General features: G+C 27.6%; 1 protein-coding gene across 2 annotated transcripts in view; it reads right to left on the reverse strand.

Moving 5' to 3' along the window:
- Window positions 1-4,921: 4,921 nt before the first annotated feature.
- Sirt2 (Sirtuin 2) overlaps window positions 4,922-19,147 on the reverse strand; it is a 48,495-nt gene continuing 34,269 nt past the window's right edge. For both annotated transcript variants that reach the window (XM_067280368.1, XM_067280369.1), the window contains exons 9-18: window positions 15,253-15,309; window positions 12,675-12,743; window positions 10,124-10,253; window positions 8,196-8,255; window positions 7,851-7,906; window positions 7,696-7,772; window positions 6,082-6,133; window positions 5,937-6,004; window positions 5,375-5,441; window positions 4,922-5,305 (exon numbers count right to left, since the gene is read on the reverse strand). In XM_067280368.1, coding sequence (XP_067136469.1) covers window positions 5,216-5,305; window positions 5,375-5,441; window positions 5,937-6,004; window positions 6,082-6,133; window positions 7,696-7,772; window positions 7,851-7,906; window positions 8,196-8,255; window positions 10,124-10,253; window positions 12,675-12,743; window positions 15,253-15,309 — 726 coding nt within the window. In that variant the 3' untranslated portion in view covers window positions 4,922-5,215. The remainder of the gene's footprint in view (window positions 5,306-5,374; window positions 5,442-5,936; window positions 6,005-6,081; window positions 6,134-7,695; window positions 7,773-7,850; window positions 7,907-8,195; window positions 8,256-10,123; window positions 10,254-12,674; window positions 12,744-15,252; window positions 15,310-19,147) is intronic.

The following is a 19,147-nucleotide window of genomic DNA, read 5'->3' on the forward strand; positions in this document are numbered from 1 at the left end:
ATGATTGGAAACAAATCATGACCAGCTGCCAGAGAAAAAAGAAATTTATTGTTTGTGAGATGGGCAATGATGAATTTTTTTCAACATCCGCATTGGAACAAAACATATCAAATAGGAAAAAAAATGAAAGCAAAACAGCAGTAAATTGGCTGCAAATGCAGTGGATTAGGTATGAAAAGGCTAAATCCTATAGCATCCAGTATAAAGAGACCATTCAAGACATGGTACAGTTTGACACCATAGATATCACCCCAACAGGACGAAAGGGTAGGCCAGTACAATTGAAAAATATTCCAATGGGAAAACTCTACTCAAGAACAAGACCAGTAAGCGAAAAGAAGAAAAAGGATATGATTGACCTCCTTCCATTCATTCCCCCAGTTTACCATGGGTTTTTTCAAAACATTGTTACTGCTGTCAATGAAGAAGAGGAGGATATTGGGCCTCTACCGTAGCTTGAGCCTTTAAGCGATGAAGATGAAACTGTGGACTAAAAACACTCAAGTAAATCAAAAAATGTCTCATTTTCCAATGAAAGCTATATTTAAGATATTATTGACCTTGATACAAAGTGTAAATGTTAATTTTTTTAATTAATAAAGTGAAATCAGTAACAATGTAAGTCATATATTTTATTGAATCCTTATTTGTGTTTAGATTGATAGTGGTGTAAGTCATTTAGATCCTTTTAATTTTTTGTCAGTAATCAGCAGGTATATAAGGCCTACACTACTAAAAAGAGTAATAATTTGTGATAACAAAAAGGTAATTTTTTTTGTTTAAACATGTAACTTTGTTAGAATCTCTTTAAAAAAAATAAACATTTAAAAAACTTAAATTGACTAAAAGTTGACTTACACCACTCTGATTCTCACCAGCTCATTTATAGCTTCTATTGACTTTTTTTTTTTTTAACCATCCAAAACTAGAAAGATTTTTGTCGATCTTACCACGTGACACGTTTCACGAAGCATCCTAGTATAGCTCATTTGCATAATATGTAACAGAGGAGGGGAGAGAGAAACCGTCCACTGTTAAATTTTGTCTTTTAGCAATAATGAAATTGATGTCCCTTGTAACTGGCTTCGAAGTGTGTTCTAAAAGTTAGCCGTCGAAAATAGAAAATACCTTGTTCTCATCGTGTAAACTGTAAAGCATTATATTTTTTTAAAACATTAAGTATATTCATTTAAATTTAAAATATTTGATCATTACACTCCAACAAAACTTGTAGTTTCAGTGTTTCAAACTTATAAGTCATTAATTAGTAGGTTAGGCCTAAATAATTTGGGAATACTTAAGGAATTATTAATGATATGTAAGTGTCACAACTGTTCAAATTCATGGGAGCATAACACGTTTAAATAAATTATAGCTCATTTAAAAGAAAATTTTGCTCAAGAACAGTGATTCTTAACATGGAATGCACTGCTCCGCTATGTTAGGCAGGATGTTAGGAGCATTAGTTTGCCTAAATAGTTTACACATTTACGTCAATTTGACGTCATTCTTATATTTTTGTTACAAGGAAGTGTAAAATTACATCGGATTGATGTAATAGTGTACGCTATATTGGCAAAACGAATGTACCCAACATCCATGCACCCTTTGTATTACATACATTTAAAAATTATACGTTTAATTAGTAACACAAAGTTTATAACGAACACTTCTTCAGATAAACATCCCGAAAACACTCCTATTTATCTATTTGAGTCTCACTTCAGTAGAAGTTTGAGAAAAATCCACCAAAACTCTTCAATCACTTAAGCTGTGCATAAAGATAGAATACACATGAAAAAAAATTCTATTCTCTTAAATTAAAAAAGAAATTTAACGGTGTACTAGAGCACATTTTAAAAATTTGAGAGGTGCGAGCAGCAGAAAAGGTTAAGCTCTAGAATTAAACAGTAAACTTTAAGTAAGGAACAATTTTTCTTTGTATATATTTTACCGCTAAAGCTCGAAAGCCATTAATGTGTACATTACCTAGATAATCTCCAGATTAGGGTGATCCATTAAAGTTTCAAAAATTGTTCCATTTATCAAATTACCTAGGTAATGTACAGATGATCTAGGTAATCTGCACATTACCTACTAGGCCCTCGGTAAAGTGAAGATAAGATCTTTGCTGGAACAACAGCAACATTTCTGTACGCTTAAATTAACATAATATTATTTATTTAATTTTCAATATCTAAAGAATCAAGTTAATACAATCAAACAATCAACAAATTAGTTGATAGTTTTTTAATTGATTGATAATTGATTCTAATACAAAAAATGAAATGGTTTAAAATATTATTACAATTAGGGAAATGAATTTGCAAAACTTATGATAAAATTGTGCTTACTTATTAGCGCAATCTAAAGATTGGTGACACTTTGAGTTACATAGCAATTGGTTTTTGCGAAAAGCACACCTATTTGTGGTACATTTAGATTTACAGTCACATTTTCTGAAACCCTGCCCAGTACCAAGGTATTGTTTTATTGCTGTTTGACGTAAAGATATTTCTACAGCAGTCTTTCATTAAACATCTCTGTACTTATGGGTTAAGAGGACGCCAGTCGGAAATTGTGATTTTTCCAAATAATGCAAGTTTTTATTTTTCAAATTTAAAACAATTGTTAAGTCAAACAATAAATTAACGATTTACAAAAGGGTTAGTTTTAATATTTAACAAATTTCAAAAACTGCTTACTTCTTATGATTACAGATAATGTTACCTATGGTGCCAAAATTGCTGGAATCAGAGACAAGCTGCCAACAGAAGAAACAGTGGGGACGCACGTTCTAACCTAACCTAACCTATTCTAATAAATTACCATTATTATTATCAACTAAATTATTAGAATAGGTTAAGTTAGGTTAGAATGTGCGTTCCCACCGTTTCTTCTGTTTGCTGGAATCAGAGACATGATATCAATAATCATCCTTCTTGCTGTTTTTTCATTTTTACGACTTTAAAAAGAAGAAAAATTACTGTTTAAGTTAAATTTACTAGTCTATTGTTATTTAGATAATTTCATTCAAAAACGCGAGTTTGATCGCAATTTCTGACTGGTGTCCTCTTAACCCATAAGTACCAAAATCTCTCTTTACAAACACTGAATTCAGATTTTGCATACAAATGTTTTAAAATACCCATTTTAGTACCAAGTTTATAAAAGCCGTCCTCTGTTTTACTAAGAACCACAGCTAAAATTGAGCATGCATCAGTTTCTGCTCTGTCTTCTTTGGGAAGTAGTAGGGAAAGGAAACGAGAAAAACAAACGTTTGAACTTTAACGATAAGGAAGCCGTTAATGTGCAGATTACCTAGGTAAAATGTGGAAAACTCTTGATTTCGCACGTTAACAGATCAACTAGGAGATTAGCTAGGTAATGTACACATTAACAGCTTTCAAGCTTTAGTGGTAACATATATACAAAGAGAGATTTATATCTAAATTTTTGTATTATATCTAAAAATATCCTATTCTTTGTGAAATGACTTTTACATTAACATTTATTATGAATGTCATATCAAAAAGAAAAGATGTTAGAAGCACTGAGGGAAAAAACTAATAAATAAAGAAGAAAATATTCTTGGGTAAGATATACTGTGATAATGAGTATATAGTAAATACTAGAAAGTAAATTTTGAGACAAACAGCAGCAGAACACAGTGAGATGCTTATTTTACAACTTCACAAAAGTATATCAGTTAAAAAGGTACACATTGAATATCAGCAGAAACAGAGATTTCAAAATTGTGATTAATCTGTCAAACACTGAAAAACTGACCACCTTCTTGACAATTTTGTAAATGTCCTTCAGTAAGGTGATTTTTGCAATAGTTTGTAAGCACATTAGTCCTCATGTATGACACCATTTATTTTTGTGATTTCTAACTTATACATGCAGATTGTGCAGTCTGTGCTCTAATTCACAAGAGCATATTGATTTTGTAAACAAAGAGTACACTTCTAGCACCAAGGGGATGAAGACCCGGGACTACTCAGAGGTAACATCTATAAAATCAGTATATCCTTATGAAACATATTCATATGTTCTGTAAGTTTATGATGAAATATTTAAATGCATGATGGATTTCAGCATTGGAAACCTATTCTCATAAATCTCAAATGATGTCTCCTGATAATATATATCTGACTCAACTGCTACTTTAGTTCTGTTGTTGGGATAGAAATGTTTATCTTATCTTTTGAATAAAATTGAATTTATTGTATAACAAGGGAATTCATTTTCTGATATGTAATCTTTTTATTAACATTTCGATAATTTTTTCTACCTTAGATCAATCCTGTTTGCATATAAAAATTAGCATAATACACATATTACTTTTATTGTAGTGACAAATTTCATAAGCACTCTCATGATTTTTCATCAGTACAGGGACTTCCTTTTTTCATCTATACTATGGATGACAGAATGAAAGAAAACTTGAAATACAAGAAATTAATCAGAGTTAAGTCTCAGTTTTCACTTAATTTCATATGTCAATATTAATATTGAGAATTATGTCTTTGGGAATACAAATTTTGCTTCTATAATTCAGAAGATTACTTAATAAATACATGCTTATTTCGGTATTAATTTATCAGTTTTATTAGATTACTTATATTTGGAAAACGTAACTTAATGTTTTTTGTTTGAAATTCTAATTATCTAAAACTAATAAAATATTGAATATTGAAACTGTTATTTTCAATTTGAATATTTAAAAATATCTTTTAGAGTGCAATTTTAAAATTTCAAATTATCATGCATGTGATTTTGATAAATTTAAACATTTGAAATATTAATTTTTATCAAACAATATCCATTATAAAAATCCTATTTTTTTTAGATAAATTTTTTATAACTATAGACATAAAATATACTATTAAACAAATGAATGTAGTCTTAAGCTATGTCAAGAAAAGAACAAATAAAATTTATTTTATTGCTTTCATACTTGAAAGTTTTTCTTTCATCTTCTACAATTAAGAAAAAAAATTTTTAAAGTAGAAAAATGACATTTATATTTTGGTTTATTATATTTAACAAGTTCAATAAATTTATGTAGAAAATGATCAAAATATTGTTACTATAGTTTAGTTTTCTAAAGACAGTCAACAATATAATTTTTTTTTTATTTACATTTTTAAAGAAAATGTAATGTCACCAATAATAATAATAGATAATATTAAATACTTCTTTGAAAAATTCATTTATCATCTTGTACTTCGCTTTTATTTTTTTCGTATTCCTCGTCAATACGTGTATGCTCAACTCTAATCATCTCTCTTAACTCATCCTAAAAAAATACATCAAAAGAATTCAATTTCTGAATAAAAGATATAAAACTTCATTTGATTATACTTACACCCCATCCTAAAGAATCTGCTAAGTTTTGGCATCCATCATCACAATCTCCTTCCCATACAACATCTCTAAAATAAAAATTTTATTTAACAAAATAACTTTACTATAATTTAGAAAATAGGAAAAAATTTTAACAATAACTATTATTGTTATAATCACTTTATTCTGAAGTATAATCCAATTACATTAAAAAACACTTGTGTGTGAAAATTAGTAACAGAAAAAAAATTTTGACCTGTAAATATTATCAATAAAAAACAGATTCAAAATTTTAAACTCTAATATGAATCTGTTTTTGGAACCATATTTGAAGAGACAATTTATTATAATAAGCTAAATATTACAGGATTAAACTGAGAGAGATGTTTTCTTTACATTATTATAATTAAAAATTTTTAAATCAAGTATATTTATCAATTTTTTAAGTGTTAAAAAAAATCATCACTTCTAAAATTTATTATCTTAATTTAATTTTGAAATTAACTCTCATTGAACTAAAACTTTTTCTGATATTTCCATATTTTATTTGGAAATTGTGAGGAAAAAAAATAAAATTTATTTACCTGTAATTTTTTTCTGAATCAAAATTTAATCCTGAGTGAAGACCCACTAGTTGAGCAAAAAAATTTGTCTGAAATATTAAAAGGGAATCAATTGTCATAATTTTGTAATTTTCTTCTTTTTTAATAAAAGACTGATTTATTTTACTTGACCACATTTTTCTTTGTTTATTAAAAGACGAGGTGTTGTTGGCAAAACACTAAAGAAAGAAAAGTGTTAAACTTTTATTACTAGATGTTAACTGCACAAATATTAGAGTCAGAAAATAAATAAATTTATAATTCAATAATTTTTAAATTAATCAAAGTCCCCATGAAAAATTTAACAGTTCAATCAATAGAATTAGAAATACAATACAGTTCTATTTACTTCAGTCTTATTGTAGAAAATATTTAAACAATTATAACAGTGTAAATATATAAACAACAAGATGTTTTAAATATTTTATATTTATTAGAAGAATTGATATTACTGTACATTTCAGTTGATAAATATTTATTTTTTTTTTTTTGAAAGAAATCTCAAATTATATTAGTGAAGAGCAAAAATCTAGAGTGGCTTATTAATGTTTTCTCAGTGCATAAACAAAATATCCCAAATATCTTCGAGAATCTAGTGTAATGTTACAATACAATGTAGTCTGTCTTACAGCATTAAAATCAATGCTTTATTCAAAATTGCAAGTACTTTCAATAGTTTACAACTACCCTCTTTGATTCAATTAGACTGATTAGGCTGATTCAATTAGACTCAAACAAGATTTTTCATATTTAAATATGAAAAATCTTGTTTATTTGACATTCCTAAACCATGGATCACATTATAAATTATAAAATCATAAAACTATAGATTATTATATGAAAGAGCATTTCATTTTTATTTTTATTTTGTTTTTAAAAATTTATTAACTTTTATTTTTAATAGCTTCTAATCTGTATTATCAAATATCAAATTTCTTACATTCCATGGATGCATGCTTGAATGTTTTTTTAAAAAATGTTACTCATTATGTTCTTATTTTATTTAAATATGAAAAATCTTGTTCAATTTATATCTAATTGAATCAGCCTGAAGTGGATAGTTGTAAACTACTAAAAGTACTTGCAATTTTGAATAAAATGTTGGTTTTAATGCCATAAAACAGAATACATTACATCATAACATTACACTAGATTATTATTTGCCGTGAGATGCAATTAATTTTCTTGTATCCTGGAGAAATTTATTAGCATTCATTATCTAAAAAAACTTTTAAATATTAGTTCTGGGAAATTTCAAATATTTGAGAATACCAGCATTTGTTTAAAAATATGAATATTAAACTGCTTAAATTTTAACCATTATGGGATTAAAACTTAAACAATGATTATGACAAACACAAAAACAATAAGTAGAATCAAACTGAATGACTGACTATTTTAAATAAAATTTTTGAATATACAGTAGAGCATTGATTATCCGACTGCGTTCTAGTCAGCAAATTCAAATGTCTGCTAGTGATGTGGCACTACAATATTTGGTTATGTCTTGGCTACTTTAATATTATTTTTGTTAAATTTTTGTATGTTTTAGCTGGCAGCACTGGCTCGACCATGAAAGGGAGGCTAGTACTTGAATCAGGCCTAATACATTATACTAATAATGTATTTTTTCATACTTTTCGGTTATCTGACTTTTCAGTTATCCAACCAACCCCAGTCCCCAATTAAGTCGGATAATCGATGCTCTACTGTACTTTCAAAATATATAAATTATACTTACTTATCAACTAAACTTGCAAAAGGTTGAACAGTAAGAGAAGTACCAATTATGATTAAAAGATCACACATTGGAAAATCCTATTAAAAAATTAGCAAAAACACACTGTTACTTATAATTAAAAATTATTTTTTTATATACTACTATTATATACTGACCTCTTCTATACATTCAAAAAATCTTTCTGGAAGATGTTCACCAAAGAAAACAATATCTGTTTAAAGAAACAATGTAATATTACTAAATATTTTGAATTTATATTTATTTATAATGTCAAAAAATAGAAAATATGTTTTTCACAAGCCCCTTAACTATTGAAAATAACCAGACATAATAAAATAATCGTATTCTTAACAGTACATTAAAAACATGTACAGCAAAGTATTGCTATAGTAGTTATAGTTAAATAAGTTCAAAAATTAAATTTTTATATTTGAAAGTAAGAAATTTGCTTTATGCAAAATATTTTAACACTTGATTTTTTTTAAATTTAAATAATTTACCTGGTTTTACTATGCTTTCACATTTAGAGCAGGTGGGAATAACATCCGAGAAGATTTTCTCTGTTTTATAAAATAATTGTAAGTTAATTTAAAGTTTGAAATTTCAATAAACAAGTTTAAAGAAAATTATAAATAACATTTTCTATACACAAAATTAAATTTCTATAACATTAATAAAATAATTTAAAATGTTTATATAAATCATAAAATGTTTAATGTTAACTTCTAATTGTTTTAGTTATTAAACATTTTTCCCATAAATTGATAATTGGCGCAGAAAAAACTTTGGTAAATTTATAATGAAATACAGTGTGTTTTCTATTTTTAAAATACAAATGACAATTACAGGTTCAATATCTCTCAAATGAACCAAATTAGAGAAAATTACCTTAAAAATGTTTTTAAAAACTGAAGAAATAACATTAAAAAAACTTGAATGTTTCAATAAAATTGTAAATTTTTATAATTAATGAAAAATATGTAACAGATTATGTTAACAATGATAAAAGGAATAAAATCTAAACCTAACTTAATTCTCTTCAAATTTGAGTATTGTTGAATAATTTGTCCATACAAAAACAATATAAGAAAAAAAGAAAAACTATTCATCAACCTAACATGAAAAATAAACAAAATAAAATTCACCCTTATTGTAATAACTTTGGGACTGACCTATATACAGATTATAATAAACTTAAATCATTATAAGACCAGTTAGTGAAAATTCTGATTTTGTTGTCTAACATTAAAAATGTTAAAACAATTTTTAAAATGTGTAACTAAAATATATCAATTATAATAATTCATAATTATGGGAGCGCATGTTATGACCACTGAAGCTGTTGGCGCTTTTCCTCTTGAACTTCAACAACATGCAGGACTTGTGAACTTGTGTTTTATCAATTCATTTAAATTATTAAAAAGAAAATAATATTTAACTAGTTTATTTTCTTTTTGAGTAAAATCAAATCCCTTTAAATGCAACAATCTCTAGTAAAGTGTGGAAGACTTCCACTGAATCGCACAAACTTGGATAGTGGAAAGGACCAACCTGCTTAGAGTAACACCTACCTTATAACAGAGTTTAATTTGTATGTGAAGAAAGATTCACAGTAATCGAATTGCCTTCAGCTGACATTGATCCTCATATAGAAAAAGATTTACAGAGTCCACAGATCTCTTCAGGTGAGTTAACTGAATTATATTTTACTTCACCAACTAATCCAAGTAAATCATTAGACAATCCTTAGACACTAAATATTTTGTCTTGTAAATAAATATACAGTTAGAAGTATAGATTCTGGACTCAGATGACAATGTCTACTTTGCTAAGAGTTGGAAATATACAGACCTAACTTCTTAGGGAAGAGAGACAAGGCAAAAAAGTGTGGAAACAGACCAACTCAGGACTTCCAAGGACATAGTAGTGAGAAAGTTGGAGAAACTACTAAAAGGGCTTTGTGGAGGGAAAACTCCAAGAAAATGAAAGAATGTATTGTGTATACTTAAAACTTGAGTATAATCAGATCAAAATTATACTTATGAGATAAAAAAAATTTCAATCTTATTCAAAACTTCAACTTGTTTTTAATATAAAATATTATGCAATTTTTATCTATTATTATTATTATGTTGGGTTTAGTGAGTTATACTCGGTTGACACCCATTGCTGTGTACTATTATTGTTGTTAAACTATTTTTTATATTAAAATTTTCTTTAACATGGCTATAAATCACGTAATAAAAGCAAAAAATAAATGGAATTTTTTGGTGAGTGTGGTTTGTTAAAACCACTGTTAAAAATTTGTTTATCAATTGATTTCAGATGTAAGAAGAGACTATTCAATCTCAAATGTGTATAAACTGAGTTGTTCTCTAAGATGTATTTATATAAAATTTTCAATGATTTGATCCAATAAAATACTTGCCTTTCATCCATTCTAAAGAATAAGCTTTACGACAACTTCTATTGATACAATGAGATGTGTAGAAAGTTCCATGTGCTTCAATTAATTTCTCTTCAGGAATACCTGCTACTCTTTCTAATGTATCAATATTCTAAAAATGAAATATTTTAAATTAAAACAATAGCTAAATACGGATTTGAAATTAAAACAATAGCTAAATACGGATTTGAATCTTTTTCTTATAACTATCAGAAAAATTGTTATAAACCAAAACCTGGTTTTACAATAAAATCACATATAGCTATTTTTAAAACGAAATATATTAATCACTATTATGTTTATTAGCTATATTATTACTTAGCTAAACATTTTTGAATAATTAAAAGAATCATTTATGCTTATAATATTCAATAGTTAACCATTTTAAATTTCAAAATTGATAAAATAACATAATTTAATACATTTTTCATTTTCAATAAATTGATAATGTATAAATGTTTGAATAGTTTTATAAACAGTTTTATAAAATGTAAGTGATTAATGATTTTTCTATAGATCATTATATGCATAATACTTCGATTGAAATTAATAAAAATTATTTATAATTAGACTAGGCTGCTTGCATTCAACAGTGTTAATGACTTTTACTGACAAGTCAAATTACAATTTTGTTTGTGGATAAAAGAACATGTACTATATAGTGAGTTATTTTTTGGTTTTTTTTAAGGTTTAAATTTTATTGACTTATATTTATCAATTTATGTATTGTTAATTAGTGGTGTGAATCAATCTGGCCCATCATCTTCCATTCCCCCTTCCTTCCTACTTTCAAAGTCTCCAAGATTTCTATCTAACAAAATTTGTTAGATAGAAATGTTAGTGAATTCACATGACAAACATTGTCATTTAATGACAGAGCACTTTGATATAATTTTGGTGAAATTGAAACTATCATCAAAATTTGACTGGTTAAACAATTTAAGTAAGAAATTTGATAAATATTTAACTAACACTGTGAAGAAAGTGGATGAGCTTGCCAAACTCAAGTCATTCTTTTCAAAATTATTTTTCTTATTTGTATCTTTTGGGCACTTTAAACAACGATGTTAAAAAGAAAAATAGTGTTAGCTGGTTTTCAGGGAAGTGAATCCAAAATTTTGAATGAAGTATTGGAATTATTAAAATCTGTTAGAAACCTAATGGAAATTCTATCTCCGCAAAAAGTTGTTATAAAATACCAAGAAATAATTTGATAATTGAGAAATTAGAATCTAAAACTGATAAAAGATTAGCAAGTGTTTTGGTGTTTGAGTATTGTTGTAAGTAATCTGCTGAGGAAGTGAAGATTGACAAAAGATTGTTTTTCAAGAATTTAAGAAGCATTTGCTTGAATGATAAATCTTTACTTACTAAATAAAAAATTGGAAATAATATAAAAGTTTAAATATTTCAGTATTTATTTTTCATCTCATGGTTCATTTTCTCTTCATTTAGAATAAGTATATATTATTTCATTCAAAACTGAAATTGTCTAATATTATAAAACTATTAATTAAAATATAAAATTATTTTTTGTTAAAAATTATTTTAGTCTTTTTGACTCAATAGTTAAATTGAGAATAAGCTATATATTCTCAATTTGAGATGCTAACTTCAAGAAAAATTAGAAAGGATCCAGTTATGGCTTTTTACATAAATTTTCCATTTGAATTACTCAGTTTCTACTTTTGAATATACCTGAATTGTGTAGACCACCTGTAGTTATTAGTTTACTTAGAGTTTTCTTTGTTTTCAGTTTAAAATTCTTGACCAACCATAAAGTGATTTTAAGAAATTAGTTTATAAAAAATTAATGTTTATTCATAAAAAATCAACTGTAGAGGTATGACCATTCATGTTTAAAAAAAAAATAGTTGGTTTTTCAGATATTTATTAATCTCAGCTTTCAGATGATAATCTCTTCTCTGTTAAGTTACTACAATCATTAAATTATAAATATTGGTTATAGGACAGAATGTACAGTGAATGGAAACACAGTATAACTGCATGTTTTTCTTTCTGCATAGACTTGCATCATCATCTGTAGTTCTAAAATACACTATATAGTCAAATCTCTAGTGATACAATTCTGTTTGAATAAATAAACTATTTTTTTGAATGGCTTTAGATTAAATATTATGGAGAATACTAAGTTTTCTTTTTGTGATTTGATGGTAGAAAATATTAAGAATGACCTATTTATTTCATGTGAATTGTGAACATTCTAAGGAATTTTTTTGGATTGCCAGTCTTGTTTATATTTTTTTGATTGATAATAACTTAAGTTTCATAACATTATATAAACTTTACATGTTTTTATTCACTCTTGTAACTTTTTTAAAATAGTCTTATCATCTTACTAAACTTGTTTAATGATAATACATGAATTATGTTTCTTTATATAATATGTAATGTTTTATGACTAAGACATATGTTTAAGATACATTTTTAAAGACTATCATATTTCCATAAAAAATTAAAAATAGTATAACCTATTGTATCATTAACTGAAATAATACAGAACCTCACTAACCTGAGTATATAATCTTAATAATAATCCTTTATCATGAAGCAACTTCAAAAAATAATGGCTAGGAGTTGGCTGCATAAAATAAATTAAAATAAATCAAAAATTTTAAAAATTAGCAATAAAATATATACATAGTTTTTTTATAATGTTTCTTTTTCATAGAAACATTAAAGAAATATGTCAATTTTATTGAATTAAACTCTGATTAAACTTTAAATAATAATAAGAACAACAGAATAAATATTAAAGGTGTGAGAACCCAGGCTAGTGTAAATTTGGCAATTTCAATCTTAATTTTTGGTCAAAAAAGGGGGGGAGAAGTATTCCATTTCACAAATGCAGTCAAGGAACTTCATAAGATTTACCCACAGATAGCACTTCCACTGTGAGTGACACAGCTTCTGAAAAACTACTCGAGGGAAATGAGAGAAAATCAGATTGGAGAAACTGTCAACTTTACCAAAAATGAGCATTAAAGTGGCAGGGGTAGGACCCCGAATAAAAAGCAATATGACAGATGATGACAGAGTTTGCCTGCCTAAATTGTGTGTGTTAACCTCCTTGCTGTTTTTGACTGCCACTCTTCCCAAACTCCTGTCAATTTTTTCCACTGGACTTTCACTGCTCCTCTTCATGAACAAGTACCTGAATGTTACCAACAAAACAAGAGCCTTCTTGAAAAGTCGTGATCATCACCACTAACCATCCAAGTATTTGTCAACTCACGTCTGAAATTGTAAATGCTCTCTCTCTCTCTCTCTCAGTTCAGCTTGCTTTTAGGAATAGACTCTCCCACTAATTCTATTACCTTGTAAAATTCTTATAAACTTGACTAAATAAATTGTTGTTATAATGGTTTAATGCATAATGGAGAGTGATATTTCCAGCATGCTGTCTCTTGACTACCTCCTCTATCCCAAACCTGTTCGTTCTCGTGCGTGACCACTTGCACAAGACTTATATATACACATAACTGTCACAAAGGAAAAATATGAATAATATGTGACAAAAAGCACATTGTCACATATTATTCATATTTCTGACACTACTGTATCTTTTCGGGCAGACACAGAAACCTTTTTGTGCGAGCGGTCATGTTTGTAGGTGCTTGGACTCTGGATAGAAATGGATTGGGCGAAAGAAGTGCACTTTTCAATTCGATTACAAAAAATAATACCCGTTTATCGATTATATAAACTATTTACACATATACATAGGGTAACAGAGAGTTCCATTATTGCTTTTATATAGCATCATATAATGGATAAGGCTTATAAAGCATAACATAATTGATTAGGCTTTATACTAGTAGGTACTTTTTTAATGGGTTCCTAGCCAAGAGAGAAAGCTTACATTTTTATGCGCGATGCTAAATACCTTGATTGGTTGAATCAACTTGATCGAAGTCTTGAGGTTGCAAAATGTCCTAATGACGGGGTGGAGAGGTTTCAGCTAGGTTGGGTAGAGTTAGGCTCCTTGATGGTACAGTTCACTATCAAATGTTTGTTGCTAAGGCTTCTATGGTGAACAATGGTCGAAGGGATTGGCAATGGAGCATGGTTAAACTACACTCACATGAAAGGGAGGTGGATCGGCGAACTCTCTGTGTCATCATCAGACCCGTTCTTTTATTCTGGGGGTCCTCCCCCTCATTGTTCATGCCTTTCTTTGGACCATGTTACCATTTTCAACCAATGGTGGATATTTGTAGTTAGTTCCCAGTGACGCATTTGATGTGTCACCTAGGAAAGGAAGTAACTCCGGAGAGAAAGATGCAATCATCCTCTGGTAATTAAATTGAAATTTTTCACTGGGATTTAAACCAATTTAAGAAAATTTTGTTTTCCCAAAATTTTCATCAAGTCTGGGCTCTCACAAATATAAATATAAAACATTACATAAAGTGATATTCAGTATATGTCAAAAATATTTTTAAATTACAAAATGGCTCTCAAATGATGCAGAGCAATTTTCCTCAAAAAGTACAGGAAGTGTCTTTCTCTCTAAAAATCTTATCAATTTCATTTCTTATCAATTTCATTTTTTTAGTTAAATTTTTTATATACTACCTTTAATTTCACAGTGTAGTCATCAGATATTTTTAAATGTCTTTATTTACTTTCATTTATAGATTGAGTATTTTGTCTGTTCGAAAGATTTTCAATAATGTGCACACTATACAAGACTTATTATAGTCAAAAATTATATACAAGAATTTATAATTTTGCTTATTCTGCTGTACCAAAACTTTTAAAATTACATTTTAATTTGTGTATTATTCAGTTACAAATATTAGTGAAAAGGAAAATCTATTGTGATTACAATATAAACCTGAAAATTATATTCTCAAAATGTAATTTTTCAAATTTTGAAATTTTTTCACTCATATCACTTACATAGAATTGACACTTTTACTCCAATGGCTTTAAAATGATCCAGATTATATATTTATATTATTATTCAATTCAATAACTTTGTTTCATAATGAATTAAATAAACATTAATGTAACTAACGTCTAATTTTAGTGAATAACACTGGAGTAGATTATTTGCTTATATTCAAGTAAATATCTTTAATTACCTTAAATTTTCCTGGATATAATTCTTTGGCTAATTGGAAGAATGGCTGAGGATTTTCCTAAAAATTAATCAAGTATATGATGAAATAATATTTAAAAAGTAGTAATTTATTATTAATATAAAAATTATCTAAAACTTTAATTTAGCTTATCACTCTTAAATGATAAATATATGGCAGAAATCTTTTTTCTTTTTTTTCATATAATTTAGCTAAGTCAAATCAAGTCAATCAATTTATGTTAAAGAAACTTTTGTACACAAAAATTTTACTTATTTAAACAAAAGAAAAGTAGTTTATTTTGACAAGATTTTAGCAGTATAAGCATTTTTATATATGGTTTACTGGATAAAATTATTTTCTAAAACCTCACATTTTTCTTAAGTTATTGTAAATTTAGATACAGTACTGGGCTAAATATCTGGCAAGTTTGGGACTGGAAATGGTCTGGATTTCTGAATTTTCCAGTTTTCTGAACATAGGCTAAATATATACTTAAAATATAAAATAAACAATGCAACTGTATTTAACAGATAGAAATTTAATATACTTCTAAAGTAGAATCTGTCAGACCATTATTAGTCCTCTTAAAATATAGAATACTATGCGTAGTGTAATATTCATAAATGATGAAAATTAAAGAACATAATTTTATTTAATATCTTTATTAATTTACTTAAAATTCTTCTGGCATCATGTGAGGTGTATACCATAGAAACCAAAACAATGTAGTTGCACAGCAAACTATTTTTTGTGGGCCCACCAAAAATAGCTGGTTTTCTGGAAGCCATATATTTGGTCCAGTATTGTTTATATAAATTTACAATAAGTGTTTGAATAAATCAGAAATACAGATAATCTTGAATTAAAATACAACCCCCAGTCAAAAGTATGGAATACTATTATAAATTTCTGCAATTTAACATTTAAAAGGCAAGTTTTAAAAATATCTTCTGGTTGATTGCATGTGTAAATTTTGATAGGATATATTTACATAAGCATGTGTTAAAACAAAATCAATTTTATGCATTATTAAAAAAAGTATAATTCATTTTACCAATCAGTAGCAGAGACAAAAATATAAAATATTAGCATAGAAGAGATAAAAGTTTAATATATAATAGTTCCATAGTAAAATTAATTCAGTGATACTGCTGTTGTATAATATCACATTTTGAGATTAAATCTGCAGAATTGTAATTGTGCTTAATGTTTGCATGCCTGAAACTATGCCAAAAACACCAGAATTGAGTGATGCAAAGAAAATTAATTTCATATTATAAGCATGGTAAAGAGCAGCAGACTATTGCAAAACATGTAAAATGTACACAAAGTGCAGTGTCTAGAATTATAGCTAAATATAAAGCACAAGAACTATTTCCAATCAACATAGATGTGGATATCTCTGCATAACTATGGCTCATGAAGACAGAAATTCATCAAAATCATTAAAGGAGGACATTTTAAGTCATCCAGAGAGATAACTGCTGAATAGAAAGCAGCTGGTATGGATGAATCTGAAAAAAACTCACAGGAGGTTAAATAAACATGGCTACAAATCAAGAAAAGCAAAGCAGAAACCTTATGTGACTGAGATGTACAATAAAGTGTCTTCAGTGAAGAAAAAGACTACCTGAGTTAAGATTCAATGCATTAGAAATAAGTTACATTCTCTGATGAATCACATATTTCATGGAATATGGAGATAACAATGGCAGCAAAATTTGGAGAAAACCCAATGAAAAGTTTGTCATAATACCTTGTTTCTAAAACAAAATTCCAAATGGAGTTACTGTTTGAAGTGCCATGACAGTAACAGGACTTGGACATTTGGAAATTGTCAACACTACAGTGAATACAGAGCTTTATTTGGAAATTTTATATCATCTTGTGCTAAAAATAGCAGAGGAACACTTTGGTGACTCCAACTTGATCTATGAAAATGACAATGCATCAGTACCACTGGCCACTGTATTAAAACATTACACCAATAGTTTCTAAATAAAAACATTTCACATTTAGATTGGCCACCAAACAGCCTGTATTTAAATCCAATAGAGAATTTGTGGAATGTTTTGAAGAAACTGGTTTGAAAAAAGAAATCAGCTTCATTGTCTGAATTGAACTGCACTATTCAAATCATCTGGACAGAAATACCTATAAACTTATGTGAAAAGTTAATCACTTCAATCCTGAGATGTATTAAAGAAGTAATAAAGGTCAAAGGCAGTCCCATGAAGAATTAATTTACTTTATTCCATTTATATGTCTCTATAATTATTATATTCCATATTTTTGTCTGATGTTACTCAAGTGTTTATGCTGTTTCTTACTTTTTTTATATAATTGCTTTCATCTGTTTTCTGTTATTACTTGCACAAGACTGCAAATAAATTTTGTTGAAAACAATTAATTATCTAATGTCTGGTTTTTTTATACATTTTAAGCTGAATTGTATACTGCAAAGTGAACATTATTCCATACTTTTGACCAGGGATTATAATTCTCTTCTGACATTTTTCATTGTCAGTCAGTTTGGTCTTAACTATAAAAATAATGGAAATAAAGAAATATGGTTTCCAAGACCAAGCATAAATCTATATAATATTATATATGTATATTGTAATCAGTTATTGTAGGTACAGCAGAGCATCGATTATCCGAAATAATTTGGGACTGGGGTTGTTCGGATAACTGATCACGTATGAAAAATATATTAACCTATCCAATGTCAAAATTTTTATCCATTGTGTGTTGCTTTGCATTGAATTTTTGTCAATGTTAAGCCTAACAAAATTTAAAAAAAAAAATAATAATCATGACTATTGTATTGTTAAAAATTATTTCTTTATTTTACACAAACAAAATAAATATATTGAAAAATATAAAAACAAAAAAAAACTATATTTTAGAAGTTAATCTAGTATCTAAAACGTTCCGATTCAGCACGACACACACCCCGACAGTCCTCAGAAAAACACCACACAAAACAAGCAAAACTTTCTTTTTCTTGGGTTTATCTGGAGATGTCGACCACTTGGGCTATATTCTCTGAGGTGGAGCAAAACTCACCACTCATGATGAGGAAAAAAGCTTTGTTCAAATACTGGCACATCCTTAAGTACCCTCTCAGTGCTGCCAGCTAAAACACGCACACCAACAAAAATAATATTGGAGTAGCCCAAGACAGCCAAATATTGGAGTAGCCCAAGACAGCCAAATATTGCAGCACCACAGCACTAGTGGAAATTTGAATTTGCTGATTGGAACGCTTTTGGTTGATCGGTATTTGGATAATTAATGCTCTACTGTACATACTATATACAATACAGTGATGCTGTTGTAGACATTGGTTTGAATGTATTGTACTTCCCATCAATGTGTACAACAAATGTTTACAATTTATTAACACTTTGTATACTTTAATACTTTAAAATAAATTAATTAAACAAGCAAAATAATTTTAAATAATTAAGCATAGTGTTTTATTAACACAAATATTCACAGGAACATACAAGAAATAACCATGTTTGAAAGCAGCAAGAACCACACAGATTATTACAGACTTTATATGAAATTGATTTTATATTTATTAATTTTTATTCATTTAATTTATTACTAATTCACTTTAACCTTGTTTGAAAATTGAATTGGAATGATAATTCTAGACCAAGCAGCTCCATGGAAAGTTTAGTTCAGTTTTTGCTTTTGGTACTAATAGCACAAACCTGAGTTATTGTTAAATATGAATAAACTTGTTATATAGTGTGTATTATTGGCCTTTACAATATTATATTTAACAGAAATTGTACTGTGCAATTAGCACGAATGATTGTTAAGATTTGAAAATAATTTTTTAATGCACTAGTTTTATCATCATAAATATATGCTTGTTGTA

Source organism: Centruroides vittatus, unplaced genomic scaffold (genome assembly GCF_030686945.1).
Source record: "Centruroides vittatus isolate TY-2023 unplaced genomic scaffold, ASM3068694v2 contig_883, whole genome shotgun sequence".
Taxonomy (NCBI): Eukaryota; Metazoa; Arthropoda; class Arachnida; order Scorpiones; family Buthidae; genus Centruroides; species Centruroides vittatus.